We start from the raw sequence: 17,773 nt of genomic DNA on the forward strand, positions 1-17,773 counted from the left end.
TCTCCAAATGTCACAATTCAACAGAAAAACACCTTTCCCCCAGGAAGTTGGAACAGCAGCTGGAACTGCTTGTTTGCTGAAATCATGCAAACTCCAGAGCTGAAGGGAGTATGAGATTTTAATATACATTTAGCAGAAGTTAATGAAGAAGTCCACAGCTTAGGGGCAGCCAGTGATGTTTCTGTTAATGTTATTAAATATTAATGAGGTGCTTTTTTATCTTTGGGGCAAAATGGCATGCCTGATGTACTTTTTTTAATTACTGCATCGCTAACAGGTAGCAGAGCTGAACAGAACTGCTAAAGATGGTTACATTTAGGAAAGAGCATTAAGACATTTCTCTCCTTCCCAAAGCTGTTTAGGAGGGCACTCTTCCTTCAAAGATTACTAATATTGCTCAGGGTTAGCAGGACATTCAGTAGATTTAGCTCATATAGCAACTGGGGAATTTTCTAGAAGCAGTGCAGACACATCGTAGCCCAAATGTTTCTACCAATAAGCAATACTTAGAAACAGATATTCAGTGCCGTGCTGGTAAATATTTAACTACTGGCTCTCTTGGAACAAATAAAGAAATAAGTTCTCATTAGTAGTATTTTCCGATTTTTATAAATATTCCCCAAGTGTGGCTGATTTCTAGCTACCAACATGACATCAGTGAATACAAAATTGAGAAAAGATGTGCAGTAGCACAATATTATTATTATAGAGAAATAGTATTATACAGTATTTCTACCACACAGGTACACAAATGTAAAGAACCTCAAGAGCACAGATAAAAAAATAATATATAACATTTTATATATAACATAATACATATTACTATTACAATAAAGTTAGCAAAATAACAAGGAATCTCTGTTACTTTTCAAATATATTTAATTAAAATTTTATATAACTTAATTTTTGATAATGGCTGTGTTTAACAACCATTAATTAGCTTGCAAAAATCCCGAAATTTTAAGTCCATTCTCATGAGGCAGTTATAAGCTGTCACAGCACTGAGTCCGCAGTGAACTTGCAAGTGGAGAGATCTGCAATCATTGATTAGGAGGCACAGCAAAGCATTTGCTTGACAGACATGTCCCTTTCTCCTTTTCTTCCAGTTTTATTTAAACATGGCCATATCAAAGCTGGTCTTGAGTTCCACCTTTCTTGCTCAGGCATCTGTCGAGCCCTTGGGATGCTTTCTGGGGCCCACACTGGAGGTTCACCTGTGGGCTGACTTCTCCCTGCAGATAGACCCAATCGATGGGATAATCAATGTGATTACTTTTAAACATAATTGGAGTATTTATTCACCCGGTAAATATTCAACACCTCCAACATCCTAAGTACTGCTTGAACTCTTATATTGACAAACAAAACTATCAGAGGTCTCTGTAGCTTCAGTGTTTCCAGCATGCTGTGGTCACAAAGATGTTGTCTGGGGAATCCGCCTCTTCTGACCTACATGTTGAAGGATACTTAGCAAACTACCAAACATAGACAAGGTGGAGTGCTTCAAGCCCAGGAATAACACATGTGGAAACAAAGAGGGTCGAAAAGTTGGCCTGGACTGTTGAGGTATGAGTTCGGTGTAGAGGAAGATGGTGAGGAGGTAGGATGGGGTGACACTGGGAGGACAGTTCATGTAATCTCATCAATCAGTTGGTGCTTCCTAACTGCACCGCTTCATACTGTATTATCATGTTCTGCTTCCTGCTGTATTATTCTGTCTTTTGGTTGGATTTGAGGCATGTTGTATCCCTCTCTCCAAAGACTCAAAGCCCTTGAGGGCAACGATTGTTGCACTTCTCTCCCAAGACAGTGCACATATTGAGTAATAAGTAAACGTGGAATTAAACTTGTATTCCTTTCTCCCTTTCCTTCCTGTCCTAGTCACACACATAGACAATTTGCCTCCATTTTCATTGTGCCTTAATTTAATCTTGGCTCAAAGAACGTAGGAGCAGAAAAAGAAAGGAGGGGTAGGTCTGGAGAGAGTGACTTCCCTGGCTGTTTTATGTTTCCTTAACACTCAGAGGATCAATATTCAAATGTCCAGATTGTTCTTCCTGGTCTGTGGGTTTCAGGAAATCCTTGGATGCTTAACTTAGAAACATGAATTCTCCTGCCAAGTGAAGCCACCCTCACTGACCTCTGGTTGGTTTCAAGAGCAATAATACTTTCTTTATTGCTCTTTTTCTACCCTGACATTTATGCATCTGGGAGCCTTATGAAACTCGGGAAGTAAGGAAACACCATTTGCATATCATATGGGGGCTCTCCTTTCTACATTGGTCTGTTACTTCTTAGTTTTGGAATGGGAGGAAAGGAGAAGGGAATTATACCTGAGTTCATTTTATTAGAGCTAGGCTTTAATGAAAACATGGAAAAGAACCACAGTTTTGTGTTGTTTGTAGGGAAACAGAGAACCTGTGTTATATGTATTTGGGATAATTTGGCTGTTTGTATTACGTGAATGCAAATGTATCTGTTTGAGAAAGACTTTGTAGGAAAAATTAAAATAAAAGCTATGAAATTAATTTTGGAATAACACCTGTGAAATCTTACCCAGAAATGAATCTTGACCTTTAAAATCATCTTCTCGTTGTCATTCACTTATGTCAGTAACTCCACTGTGATCCAGAGTATGCTTTTAAGCTTCTAGTATCCCTGACACCCACCTCCAGCCAGTGTACCTGCTACATGATGTACATCCATACCTTTGTTTAAACTGGAATCTTCATTTGATAATGCACTATTCCTTATGCACACTGGATTTCCAATGATTTGGGATTTTTTTCTAAATCTAAAACTCCATTCTCAGAGTATAAATACTTGCTCTCACTGGGATTATTTGAGAGAACTCATTGCAGCTTTTTGGAAGACTATAGGGATGTATTTGTGTTTGTGTGTGTCTGCGGGTGTGTTAACATTTGTGCATCTATACCAGTGAACAATATTCATTTTCTGGACAGTGATTATGGCTATGAGAGACATGGAGAGAGCCAGTGTGTCCCAGCTTTCTGGTACAACCCAGCATCCCCGTCAAAGGACTGCAGCCTTGGTCAAAGCTACCTTAACAGCACTGGGTAAGTAAAACACATGAAGACACTTTATTCACTATTCTCCTGTTTCCCTCGTTTGGGATCAAAGATAGCATTTCTGTTGAAGCAAGATGGAGCATAGATACTTTGTTTGCAAGTGGCTTCTGAAGAAAGCTGAGGATTTCTTTAGCTGAGAGCAGCTTTTTTGGAATGTCTGAAGAGATTCCAGATTACCAGATTTTAATACCCTTTTTCCATTTGCTTCTGGCAGATCATAGCTATTGTTTTGGTCAGGCTTTCTCTTCTGGAAAGAGATGCCACCTCATTTTGGGGGTTCCTGAGGGAAATAAATTAATACAAGTGGTAGGCACATATGATAGTACTCTCCAGGGATGGATGGACTGAAGCTCTCCTAGACTGATGCTGGAAACTGAAACTGCAAATTCAAAAGTCCTGTTCGAGGACTTCCTGGAATAAGGTCAAGTCACACTTTCTGTAATTGTCAGGTTATGTGTGTGTTTCTTCCTCTGCTCACTTACAATTACTCAGGTGCTTGAGAAAATATTTCCTCAAAGACTTGCTGTCTTCCCCTCTCCTCTGCCACCTCCATGGCCCAGAACAGATTTGGAAAATGGATTGGTGGTCTGAGACAGCACTTTTCAAATTTCAGTGTGGTGTGAATCACCTAATGCTCTAGTTAAAATGCAGCTTCTGATTTCGTAGATCTGGGGTGGGACTGAGATCCTTCATCTCTAAGAAGCTGCCCAGCGATGTTGACATTGCTGGCCCTGGGACTATTCTTTGAGTAGCAGAGGACAAAGGTGTTCTGGACTTCATTCTCAACTCGTCCAATGGATCCTCTGCCATGCCGTACCAGTTACTCACCATCTCAGTACTTTTACCTTCTCTGGTTATAAAATACTGGTAGGTACTGTCTACCCAAGTGATGTTAACAGAGGGGGAAAAATGTGTTGGAAGAGATGTGCTGAGGGGAATAAGCTGCTGAAACACAAGAATTTTTAGCTCAATATTGAGTTCTTAGGGGACTGTTGCTGGGGCTTGAGCTGGGGCTTAAGCACTTTTGATATTATTTTATTGTAGGTATCTGGTTCAGGGATTTAAGCCATTCAAACTGTAGATCCAGCAGAATGAACTTAAGAGAAATGGTATCAGAGAACATAGTGCTATGTTCTAGGCCGCCAAATTACAAGCCAGAGCACACCTTGGGCAAAATTGGAAGAGGATTGCGTAACAACATTCCTATGATCATGTGACATGATAGGTATACCTAATTTTAAGCAACTTAGTTAGGTATAACAAAACCTCAAATAGCCAGCCAAATAAATCAGGGAGATGAAAGGGAAAGATAAGTTTTTTTCCCAAAGATTTACTACAAATGTCTACACTTATCTCTAGGTTGCTTAAATGTTTGCTTACATTACAAGTTGTCAACCAGCTGGGCAGTTGAGGTTGAAGAAGAGTAGAGGATATCAAGTTTGCATTAGGATATGGTACCCACCAAAATATCTGCCATAATTAAAAATTAAATATCTTATAAATGACTAAAAGTCAGCAAGAAAGTATAAACTGATTACAAAAGCTTGATTCCGTAGACTCATGCTGACCAAAAGAACGAAAATATGAGCTACATATGTAGTTTAAAATTTTCTAGTAGCTACATTAAAAAAATTTAAGGCAAAATTGATTTTACTAATATATGTTATTTAACCTAATATGTCAAAAATAGTATCATTTCAATATGCAAGACTAACCACATTTTAAGTGCTCAGTAGTCACAGGTAGAAAGTGGTTAGCATATTGGATATAGTTCTAGACCCATTGTGAGCTCAGCTGGCAATTAAAAATAATGTGTATCTACAAGGGGATATACTGTAATTCTATCTGAGGAAGTAACTACACACAGCATTTGCTTAATATCCTCCTGAGATCTTTGGATGGAGATATAGGGCTAGTAGTTCAGCAGTGTTTGAGGGGTGGGAAAATATCAAGTATAGTGGAAGATACATATCATTCATAAAGAATTTTGTTTCATCTGCTTTCAACTGAGGGGCTATTAGAAGAAGGCAACATGGATGGTTGGGTTAATTACTCCTGACATACAGGGTAAAAGAAGACATGATACAATGATGGTCGTGATGGTGGTGCATTTATATTACGTGGTTTTACCAGAAGGCTGATGGTATGCAGCCTTATAGATAGTGGAAATAATGTCTGTCCTGCAGGTCAGGATTTTGGACAAGCTGTTGGCTTGGCTTCCCATGCTGGGATCAGTGGTCAAGCAAGATGGCATGGCATCACTGCACAGAGATGCTCTTGTTCTAAAAGGCCACCGTGCTTTGTGGGGAGGTTTCTTGGACTAGCTTCCTCTCTGAGCTAATTTATCAGTAAGACTGAATAGGAGCTTCAGACTTGGGCTTCTGATCTGGCATTTGCATTGAGTGGGAAGAGAAATATTAGTAAGGAGAGAAAATGTGTCGTAAAATAGCCTCTGGGCTCCAGAGTCAGGACAATTAGGTATTAAAGCATGGATGGATGGCCTGGGGGTAAAGGGGAACAGGAAAAAGCTTCCTGACAAATCAGTTAGAAGTCTGATCCTTTGGCTGCTTTTTGGGTACACAGAACTGGAGATAGCCTTAGGGAAATAAAAACAAGTCCCCCCATTACAGGGAGGAGCACTTCTCGCTTCTCTTGCTCCACTAGTCTGGTGGGTCTGCCTCCTTCTGTCTTACATGTGAGTCAGACATTGCTTTTTCTTGGCTGTTTTAGACACTGATCTGATCCGTGGCTCACCAGGTAGGATCAATAATAAAGTTTAAAGAGCTGCTCTTCCTCAGATGGAGGGATAGCAGTTCCTCAACATTTGTTTGGCTTCTTAAATGGCTTTCTTCCTTGAGACTCAGTTTTCAGGAGCAGCTGCGCCAAACACCTCTCCCTGTGGCTTTCCCACACCCTCTTTCTAACATGCACACATGTGCACACGTGCTCGCCCCACAACACCGGCACCTGTCAATACTCCTCAGGTACCGGCGGATCGTGTCCAACAACTGCACGGACGGGCTGAGGGAGAAGTACACAGCCAAGGCCCAGATGTGTCCAGGAAAAGCCCCTCGAGGCCTCCACGTGGTGACGACTGATGGCCGCCTGGTGGCAGAGCAGGGGCATAATGCAACCTTCATCATCCTCATGGAGGAGGTAGGTGTTGTCCTGGTCTCGAGGTCATGACTCACTTCCCAGAGAAGGAAGAAAAGAAAGATCAGGTATCCCCACAGATCCCAGCACCAGACACCCAGCTAAAGACACCTGGGGTAAAAGAAGGCTTAGATATTAGGGACCCTCTTCCCTTTCTCCCATACCGCAGACCCAGGTTCCCCGGCCCGCTTGTCTCTGGGCAGATGTATCCTTTGAGGTCCCCCTTTACTTTAGGGTCTACTTTGTGGAAGGAATGTTTCTCACCAGAAGACCATATAGTCTAAACTCTAACAGGAGAAGGGAATTCCTATTTTTCCTGTTGCTCCCAGGAACCTGTTTTGCTTTATCCTAACCCTTAACCTTCCTGATTAAAAAGGCCCAGAAGGCCTTTTCAGAGAGTCTTGAAAGTATGAGTGTGAGTGTGGGGTAAGATTATTACAATCCTTTGAACTTATTTGTATAAAGAATGTCACATTAGTTGCTTTTCCATCGGCAAGTTTCTCCATTATTTCATTTTTTAGTGTCTTTTGCAATCAGGACAGTAAAATCAGCCCACATTCATTCATTCCAGGATGGAAATAGCTGTGTCTTACGCTTCTTGCTCCCTATATAAGCTATTTCATCTCCTTCCCAAACCAGGGAGCTTTTCAGGCACTCCTTGCTGAGGTGGTGGGGCAAGAAAGCTTGCCTGATTTACAAAGCCCTCAAATTTGTATGCAAATTGGTCTGTACTCTTCAGATCTTGGAAAGAGACCAAAGCAGGCCAGGAGTTTTTTTTGTTGTTGTTGTTGTTTTTGTTTTTTTTTTTTTTTTTTTTTTTTCCCCCCTCTAAACATGAATACTTCAGAAACCTTTAAAGTCTGGCCTGTACTGTACAGGACGGTGAAGGTTCCTTATCCTGGGTTGACAGATTCTTCAGCCTTCACCCACACTGGGCACTTGAATTAAGGGACTTTAACATTCACAGGAGGTCATTATCACATTTCCACTAGGGAGTTTCCAGGACCAGAGCTATAAAAACCTTCTCTTGAATGGATATGAAGAGCCATGATCTTATCCATTTGAATTGCCTCCAGTTCATTTCCACTTCAATTTATATTCATAAACTCAAGGGTAGTCAACATTGTGTGGGGGGCAGGGGAGCACGTATCAGTATTTCACTCACATCTGGGTTGCCATGGGGGAAGACGCAGAACATGAAACTGTGATCAGTGCATATTCACTGGACAGAGGGATTGGCTCACAGTTCCAAAATGATCTATACCCCTTTTTAGTCCATCAACCATCTTTGTAAATAGAACTGATTCTTGTTTCTCATCTAGGATCCTTGTTTTGTGGTCAGGTTCAATTGCATTTATCCAAAGTGTTGACCCAGTCTAGTGGGAGGAAGGAAGAATAAGGGTGGGGTTCAACATCAGCTCTTAAGAAGCCGAGCATCAGCTTGGGATGGTAAGATGCACTCACCTGAACGGATGCCATCACACCACCAGGTGGCACCTGGGGGGGCTCTTGGCCTTCCAAGAGCAGAGAAATCTGTGAGCTGGGATGGTTGGAAGAGGCTTCAGGGTAGAAGGGCTAAGACAGGTTAGGGAAAATCCAAGGTCAACAGAGCACAGATAAAATTTTGACTGGTATGCAGTATTCATGTCTAGACTGGGAATAATCATCCTACCTCACAGAGTTATTTGAAAGTGTAGTATATAGTATGTGTTAAGTGATTAGCATAATGCTTTGAACACAGTACTAAATCTTAAAACATAGGAACAATTATAATTATAGCAATGTAGTTGAAAGCATTAGTATTGAAACCAGACTGCCTGGGTTCCAAACTTATCTCTTCCACTACCAGCTGTGAGACTTTGGTCTACTTATTTTATGTATTTTTGCCCCCATTTGTAAAATGGGGAAAGTAATGCCTTCTGCATTATAAAGTTGTGAGATTAATTCCTTGGAACTGAAAAGAAACTTTATAAGTGTTCGCTGTTACTATTTTTGCTATTGTTATTTTTTGACACAGGAGAGGAATAATGAAACCATGTATTTGAGGGAACAGAGAATGCCTTGGCTGTCCCACTCCAGAGCTCCCTAGAGGCTTTACTTATCTCTTAGTGCCCTAGTGCCCATTCAACCAGCTCAGGCTGCCTCAAGCTTGGGCACCTGGGGTTAACAGGTCCATAGTACCTGCCCATAGTGCCCAGTGGGTATCACCTAAGAGACTGATGATTGTGTGTAGGGTGCTTCGCCCCCTGGGAAAGGCTCTGGGTCCTCAGGAGGGGGATGCTGAAGGCACAGGACCAAGCATCAAATAGGAGTCAGACTGGGCCATGGCAATGTGCCCCAACAGCTATACCCCCTTTTCAGGGAGATCTCCAAAGGACAAACATCCAGCTTGACTTTGGGGATGGAATTGCGGTGTCCTATGCTAACTTCAGCCCCATCGAGGATGGCATCAGGCACGTGTACAAGAGTGCGGGGATCTTCCAGGTGACGGCCTATGCAGAGAACAACCTGGGCTCAGACACAGCTGTCCTCTTCCTGCACGTGGTTTGTAAGTAGCATGAACCATTTTCTTTCTTACGTTCCTTCCAGTTGACAAATCCCACTGTCCAGACTTCTGGGACACAGAGCTGAGACTGCATTTGGTGTGACTACTGCCCCAAATAATGACCCACATTGAAAGACTGAGATGTGTGCTCATCTGTGTTTCAGTTTTCTGGAACTGAAGTAGATTATTCTGAACTGTGTTTCAGGTTTCTGATACTGAAGTAGATTATTCTGAAAGTTTGGTTAACATGACCAACTGGCCCCTTCTTTTCAGTTCCACTATATTCTGATGGAATTACGGACTTGCAGACACACATTTGGGTAACAGTCCCTTCCCTTTGCTATGGAGACTCCTAGGGATAGAGGAAGAAGAAACCAGTTCATGGCCACAGATTCACTTTCAAGCAGCTGTGAATGAAGGCAGCCCAAATCAAAGTAAATTTCTAATCTCTGCTGGAAGAGCTAAAGAAGGATTAAAGAAGCATGTTTAGCTTTTTTTAAATGTAGTACTGAACACACAAAAGAACTTAATTCTTACATACAAGGTTACTGGTTCTTCTTCTTCTTCTTCTTCTTCTTCTTCTTCTTCTCCTTCTCCTTCTCCTTCTCCTTCTCCTTCTCCTTCTCCTTCTCCTTCTCCTTCTCCTTCTCCTTCTCCTTCTCTTCTTCTCCTTCTTCTTCTTCTTCTTCTTCTTCTTCTTCTTCTTCTTCTTTTGTCCTAGAACATATTTCATTGCTACTGACTATTGCGTGGCACAAACCAAACAAAAGCTGAAGTCCCAAAGTACTTTGTACTGGATATGTTTTGTGTATCTTCTATCCTGGGACTTAGTTCATGTAAACTAAAACTTAAATATTATGATTTTAAAATATTGAATCCAGACATATTGTTATGGGGCTTGGTATTGATTTCCTGTGTCTTTATCAGTGATACTCACAAGCCTAAGGAATTCTGTAGTTCTGATTTACATACCTTATGATGTTTTGGGAGTAATATGCTACCTATGGTGAAATTTATATTTTAAAAAGTCTAAGTGAATATAAGGAGTGCCTCCAACTCAATGATAACAAACTCCACTATATAAACAACCCACATTTAAAAGGTTTCTAGGAAACAGTAGGCTACTTAGTCTCTTAGCATTTGATCCTAATAGTAGCACAAGGACCAACAGTGATTGGGGAAGTGCATGGGGGACACCCGGATTACAGATCAGTAATATCCCTAAAGATGTCAGGCTGCATGACCATGAGGTAAATTATTCCTACTGTGGGTCTTCTGAACTCCAACTTTAAAATGGCTTAATTCTAACTGATACCTTGACTCAAGGGGCTCTTATAAAAGCATATAGGAAATATAAATAAAACATCCAATTATTTACTAATTTACTCAGCAAAAGTTTGTTGATATATATATATGGCATTCCTCAAGTCCCTGGGGGAGGGCAGGTGCTGCTAGAAATGGACCACACTACACCAACTATACTCATTCTGTGTCAGAAGCACCACGTCAAAGACCCAGGCAGGTGATGTGCAAGGTATTCATAACCCAGGGTTTAGAGCAGAAGGATGGACTCTGTTTGAAATCTGATCATATCTCTTTGTTAAATATCTAATACTGGTCAACTTTCTTGCTCTTTACAAACTTCTGAATCCTCATCTTTAATATTTAGGTTATAGGGAAGCTATGAGAATCAATTTGGATTATGTGTATGGCTCAGGGGTCCCCAGGACCACACCTCCTCATGTTTGTTGATTCACTAAAAGGACTGATAGTCTCCACATAGAAGCATACTCAAACTATGATTTATTTCAACGAAAGGAGAAAAAACAAGATCAGCAAAGGGAAAAGGGCAATGGGGCAAAGCCTGGAGCAAACCAGTTGTGACCTGCAAGGAGTCCTCTCCCTGTGGTGTCTTGTAAGACGTGAAATTCCTCCAACCAGGAGTTCTAGCAACATGTAAGAAGGGCTTTTTGCCAGGAAGCTCCTTAGAGACTTGTACCCATGGTTTTTACTGGGGACTGGTCAAGTAGGCATCCACTGCCAAGCATATGCCAAAATACCAGACATCCTAAGGAAAATACATATTTAGAATATTTTGGCATAAACTGTCTAGGCGTGGTGAACCACTCTTATCAGTTAAGTCTCAAAGCCAAGTTTCCAGATGCTAGCAAGGGCTAATCTTGCACACAAGTCTTTCTAAGGATGGCAGTTTCAGGCCTATGTTAACATTTTCCTGCACAGTATACAAATACCACTTGCCACCCAGCTTGGCACATGATGAATGTTACTCGTTATAGCAATTACTAAGGACTACCTACTAACTTTCTGCCTGCTCACTTCTGCTGCATTTATAAATGAAGACAGAGAAAATTTACTTTCCTGTATCCCAACGACCTGCCCCACCCGTATTCCTAATTCTACCAATAGTGGACCTTGCCTGAAGGGTGCAAAGACCAGTGTATCTTAGGGGCAAAAAACACAATAGCAAGGAACTGATTTATACTGTGGGTTATGTGCATGAAGGAGGAAATGTTCCTTGAAACTTTTATCATGCTCATAATTCCCTCCAAATCAATCATGGCTGCATTTACCAGACAGTTATTACAGTGGAAACTGCTCTTGGCCTCACCTTGGGCCATTAGCTAACAAAAGTAGTTGTTAGCCGCCCATAATAACCAATCTCACACAGCTTATTAGATTTTTATCAAAAAGAGCCCTATTTGACAGTGAGGATTTTAGGATTTTGCTGTGTTCCCTCCTGAATCCCTTCAGCAATCTTCTCCCTGGTCCATGGTGTTCTGTTCCTAGGTTGAAGCCTAGAGCTTCTGGCTCAGGTTCTTTGCCCTAAAAAGCTGTTACATGTTCTTGTTCCTTGAGACTCTATTTAGCCAAACATGCTTATCTTAGAACTGGAATAAATGTGATTGTGTTTGATGGTATGTTAATTCATAGAAGCTGTATCCCTTCTCTTGGCATGGGTTTAGGAAGAAGGAGATCTCCTTTTATCTTTTTGGGCATGGGTACCCAATAATGTGTGGCTGGGCCAAGGCCCCTGAGTGACAGAAAGCACAGAAGAATTTCCAGGACCACAAGGCATTAGCAGTATCATCACTTAACTGTGGAAAGGCCCGAGGTTCTGATGAGTTGCCCAGGGGAATGAACTACATGTATTTTTAGGGTGATAAATAACAGGAGCATTGACATTAAGGGTAAGGGCCCCTTTCCCAGCAAGAGAGGAATTAGCTCTGCACCTGAGTGCCTAAGAAAGACTCTGAGGTGTTACCGTAAGACACAGAATTCTTACCTCCCTGCTAGGACATGGCTGGCCAGGGACTTCTTCCCACTGCCTCATTCTCTTCCCCATGGTTCAGTAAAACATGAACGACAAAGAAAGACAAAATCCTCAAAATGAGTCAATAAAGTCATAAAAGTACCCAGTGTTTTCTCATACCTTGTGGTTTCTTTTATTTTCACCAACAACCAAGCCATACAAAAATAATTGAGCAGATCTTCTTATTGGAAATAATTAAACCTTTAGCTAAATGTGTTTCTGAAGCAAAAAGGTTGAAATGATTTGCTAGAATAAGTTATTTGCTGGAAGAAACCTTGAGGGTTCTAGCTCTGTGGTCCAGTCAGAGTGCTGTAGGCAGGGAATACTCTCAGTCAGGATACACAGATCCTTCAATACTTGTTGCTTGTTTGAGAGGGTACAATATGGAGAGTGGCAAGCAGACCTGGCTGCTGTCCTCATTTAAACATCAGTTTTTGCGCCAACACCTTCTTCCCCAACATAAATTTACCTACAACACCATGAGACTCAGAAGAACTCCCATGTCTTAGAGGGACTTCTACCCAATGATACATAGAGACCGTGATGGGGGTGGTAGTGATAGTGGTGGTGGTGATGGTGGTGGTAGAAATAGTGCCATCCCCTAATTAATGATATGGTACTTTTAACATCCACATATCCCATCCATATGTTCTTATTCTGATAAGGAAGCCAAGGGATGGGGTAATACTCTGTGTAGGGTCAAGCCTCTTGGGGATAGAGAAAAGGATCCTGCAGCTAAATTTAAACCAGACCAGAAATGAGAAGAAGCCATCTGTTTTCTTCCCTTTAAAATGAACTGTCTCCCAAATGACCCACGATGTAAACAGTGAAGCCTGAGTGGTCAGGATAATGTCCCACCTGCAAGAAGAATTCAGGGCCCTCAGGCTAAGGAGATGTGTGGACTGCAGTCTTGACCTTGAGCCACTTTTGCACATTAGCGCTATCATAGCAGAAACCAGGAAATGATGCACTAGCAGAGTGTGAACAGCTAACTAGAATCTCTGGATTTGTTAAGTAGGAGGGATAAAAGGAAGGGAAAGGAGGAAGAAGGAAGGAAGGCAAAGAGAGAAAAAGGAAAAGAAGGGAAAGAGGTGTGGGAAGAGGAGAAAACCTCCCAGAGTTGAAAAATCACATCCCCACCTCCGAGTGTGACACTGACACAGTAATACTTCCCATCAGTATTTTTTTTCCTCTTCTCATTTTATTTTGGAAATGCATTAAATTACAGTCCTCATTTATTATGGGTAAGATATGTTCCTGTATGATGCTGCTTATATCAGTTTTCTGAGGGAAAAGAAGAGAAATTTGGTTACCTTTTTGCAGCAGATTTTTTATTATTTGGGAACCTGGCATTTGTTTCTCCTTTGATTTAGGGGGATGCCCTATTTTCCTCTTTGTAAAACAGCTTTGCCAGCTTCCGAACGACACCCAAAGAGTATTGCAGATGACAAGGCGCAATGGTGGACTGTTGAAGAGGATGGGACCAATTAACAATCAGGGATAATAGAAGAGCCCTCCATATGATGCACTGATCCCACCTCACAATACAGACTAATTGTCAGAAATGAAAGACTGCTGTTTATCTCCCTATTTATTGGCTAAGTGTCTAGGAAAGTAGCTTTGCCTTGGATTGGAGGTTCATAAGCATTCATGGTTGGGCACATCAGATGTAAATGCATCTTGGGTGTCACTCAAAAAGTCTGAAGCCTGATTTGAGTTCCCCATTACACAAGGTGCTTTATTTCAAGCACCACACACACACATCTCAACATTTGTGAGTTGGCGATCCTTGTTTTATTATATTTTATAGTAATAGGGGTTAAGATTAAGAATCTGGGAGTATGATAAAGTTTGTTTATTCCAGGAACATAAACACTGACACTGTTTTTTGTTCTGTCAGGTCCGGTGGAGCATGTTCATCTCCGAGTGCCATTTGTCGCCATAAGAAATAAGGAGGTCAACATCAGTGCAGTTGTGTGGCCCAGTCAACTGGGGACCCTAACCTATTTCTGGTGGTTCGGCAATAGCACAAAGGTTAGGCCTTTTCTGATCCATGTCTGAGTAGATCTCTACTGAATTTCTCCTGTGCTCCAGCTGCCATGTTGATATTGGGGGCACTGGGGATGTGAGCAGTAGGAAGTACTTAATGAAGCTACGGATCCACATAATTGAATACCACATACGTCTCTCTACCATTTCATTATTATAATAAGGAAAATTCAAACAATCCTAAGGAAGCAAGAGTATCTTGAGAAACCTGCTTCCATAATCAATATTTTTACAACTTCATTTGCCTTATTTTGTTTTAATCCTGGGCTTTCCACTGACAAGATATATAATGTTAAGTGCATCTCTGACATCCAGTGATTCCTTCTGGAAATATGAATTAGTTCTCTAAATGCAGGACTTTGAAGATCAAATGGGGTAATGCATGTAAAGAACCCTTCTCCAAGACCTACTAGGTGACCCAGGGAGGTCAGGGTTCATCTTAGGGATGGTGCTGATGCTGCCAAGTCTCTAAGGAGGGAGCTAAGAGGGCCAGACTGTCAACATGGCATATCCTTCCTACTCCCAGTAGCTTGTGATGGTGACGCTTGTGTCAATAGTGACCACACTTGTAAAATAGGAGCTGGGAATATTTGGGCTGAGGGTCCCTAAATGTAAGAGGTTAATGTTTTTCTCTATTCCTGATTCTATCTTCACATTTTCCTTGGCCATTCTTGATGTGTTTGGCATTGCTCATCTTAGACTTTTCATGTTTTTTTTTTATGTTGTTGTTGAAATATTTATTTATTTATTTATTTATTTATTTATTTATTTATTTAGGAGAGAGGGAGAGAGTTAGCAGGGAGAAGAACAGAGGGAGAGGGGCAAGCAGACTCAGTGTTGAGTGTGGAGCCCAACATTGGGCTTGATCCCACGACCCTGAGATCATGACCTGAAATCAAGAGTTGGGCGCTTAACCAACTGAGCCACCCAAGTACCCTGAGACCTTTCATTTAAAAAAAAAATAATTTAAGAATGATATCATATCAAACTTGGAAATGCTAGACATCTCTAGAATGTAGAAATAAATATTCAGTTCAAGTGTAGTAATTCCTTTAAAAAAAAGAATAAGCAAGGATGCCTGGGTGGCTCAGTGATTGAGCATCTGCCTTTGGCTCAGGGCACGATCCCAGGGTCCTGGGATCAAGTCTCACATCAGGATCCCTGCAGGACTGCTTCTCCCTCTGTCTGTGTTTCTGCTTCTCTCTCATGAATAAATAAAATCTTTTTTTTTTAAAGATTCATGAGAGATACAGAGAGAGAAAGAGGAACAGACCCAGGCAGAGGGAGAAGCAGGCTCCATGCAGGGAGCCTGACGCAGGACTCGATCCTGGGTCTCCAGGATTCACACCCTGGGCTGAAGGCAGTGCTAAACCACTGAGCCACCCGGGCTGCCCTAAAATCTCTTTTTTAAAAAAGAATGAACAATGATAGTTTTGTTTGTTCAAGGTGACCAAAAAGAACTTTACACTGTACATAAGAGTGGGAGATAATTCACCCCTGCTCTTTCTTAGGGAGGCAGCATGATATGGTGGTGAAAATATGGACCTTGAAGTGACAGAGACAATACTGGCTGTGTGAGCTTAATGAAGTCATTTGACCTAAAATTTAATTCACTCAACACAAACTGGAGAGAATAATGCCTATATCATCTCGACTGTTGTGAAAACTAAGTGAGATGCTATATATCTCCCTGGCACACACTAGGTACTCAATAAATGGATGCTTTTAATGGAAACTGGGAGTTAGGATGGGTTAATAAAAGAACCAGACATATGGACCCAAGGGACCCTTTTCTGTTTACATTATTCATGCTATATACTTTCAAATCAGTTTTTTAGAATAGGTTGTGATGCTTTTGGATTTCTGGACTTATTATTCACCAGGACAAGAGATACAGAAGTTAGTTATTAAGATCCCTATTTGGTACATTAGAGAAATAAAAGTCCCCTGTGTGAGATGAGCATCCCAAGGACAAACATCTGATTAATTATAGAGTCAAGTCTCCTAACTTCCATCTACCATGCTCCACCCCCAGCCCCAGAATGCTTTGGGGACATCACTCTCTTAGTCTGCTAGAGGTTACAGACTCTAAAATCCTGCTTTGATCAACAGTGGGCATACATGGTGAACCGAAAGAAAAGAGAGAGAGAGAGAGAGAGAGAGAGAGAGAGAGAGAGAGAGAAGATCCTTTGGGAGGAGAAAATTAGAAACAGAGGATTTTTTTAAATATTTTATTTATTCATAGAGATAGAGAGGGAGAAAGAGAGAGGCAGAGACACAGGCAGAGGGAGAAGCAGGCACCATACAGAGAGCCTGACGTGGGACTCGATCCAGCATCTCCAGGATCACGCCCTGGGCTGCAGGCGGCGCTAAACCGCTGCGCCACCGGGGCTGCCCAGAAACAGAGGATTTTAAGCTCATTTTTCTCCTGAGAACTTCTGGCTGTCCAGCCAGGGAATTCTTTTCTGTTAGTGCTCATTTACCTGGTGACCTTTACTGAAGCTGCTATGCACAAGGAGGCAGTTCTTGGCCATTGTCAACACAGTGAGTTACTTAGAACTCCCAAGGAGCCAGAGACACAGCATTTCTCTACAGCATCATTTTTCCCCTTTCAGTGCTTTTTTCTTTGAGTATTATAAGACCTGAATTTCAAAGCCTTTATTAGATTAGTATCTAATAAATTTTGATAAATAAACACATAAGTGGATAAAGTGATGCAAAGCCAAGTTTCTATTTCTCTAATGATTATCTGTGTTCTCTTGGACAAATCTCCTGATCTAAATCTCAGTGTTTTTTCTTTATGTAGAGCAAGGATACGAATATCTAATTCACAAACATCACTGAGTTATTATTTGAAATATCTATCTAGTTGATCTATATTATGTCATATTAAGAGAGAGGAAATTTTTAAATTACAGAATCACATTATAGTTTGCTTTGTTTTGTTTTAGTTTTGTTTGATGATGACCTGAGATATTCCTTCACTTAGGAACTTTCATATATGAGCTTGAGCATGAAATGCTGCACAAATTCCCAGAATAGAGTAATTTTGAAATAAGATAAAGTTGGGTTGCAGACCAGACTCATATTCTTTTTTGCTATATTTCCTTAGTCAAATCATGCAATTTCTCTAAGCTTTAGTTTGGGTCATTATAATGTCAGAATAGTAATAGTAATCACTATTAGTAACTAATAATAAACAAGTAGGAATTAGTAATAATAAATATTAGTAACTTAGATGTGCTAAGAATCTTGATGATGTAACTGACTCTGTTCCATAGATTTCTCTCCCACCTCTAAGAATGGTTATTTGGTCCAGTTGAGAGAGGGATATTTGCAGTGCTACTTGCCAACACCATACCAGAAACACATCAAGGTGACATCATTGCCCAATAATTGATCCAATGAGCCATATTTGACTGGCAAATTAATGAGTGTCTTTGAGTGTTCTGGTGAGCGCTCTTATTTTGGAGCTATTTTGGTTCCCTTTGAATAGCAAACTGATCTGTAAAAGGAGCTAATACTAATTTTGAGCATTTATTCCTACTTCTGCTTTGTAGGAGGCTCTTCCTACACATTATTTAATTTAATCATTAGGACATTACT

The 17,773-nt window shown here is 41.0% G+C and overlaps 1 protein-coding gene across 2 annotated transcripts in view; it reads left to right on the top strand.

Annotated features, from left to right (window-relative positions):
• The window catches only part of SORCS3 (sortilin related VPS10 domain containing receptor 3), a 581,611-nt gene that overhangs the window by 541,537 nt on the left and 22,301 nt on the right, over positions 1 to 17,773 (top strand). For both annotated transcript variants that reach the window (XM_038578740.1, XM_038578741.1), the window contains exons 17-20: positions 2,964 to 3,077; positions 6,074 to 6,245; positions 8,604 to 8,790; positions 14,019 to 14,152. In XM_038578740.1, coding sequence (XP_038434668.1) covers positions 2,964 to 3,077; positions 6,074 to 6,245; positions 8,604 to 8,790; positions 14,019 to 14,152 — 607 coding nt within the window. The remainder of the gene's footprint in view (positions 1 to 2,963; positions 3,078 to 6,073; positions 6,246 to 8,603; positions 8,791 to 14,018; positions 14,153 to 17,773) is intronic.

This window comes from Canis lupus, chromosome 28 (assembly GCF_011100685.1).
Source record: "Canis lupus familiaris isolate Mischka breed German Shepherd chromosome 28, alternate assembly UU_Cfam_GSD_1.0, whole genome shotgun sequence".
Lineage (NCBI taxonomy): Eukaryota > Metazoa > Chordata > Mammalia > Carnivora > Canidae > Canis > Canis lupus.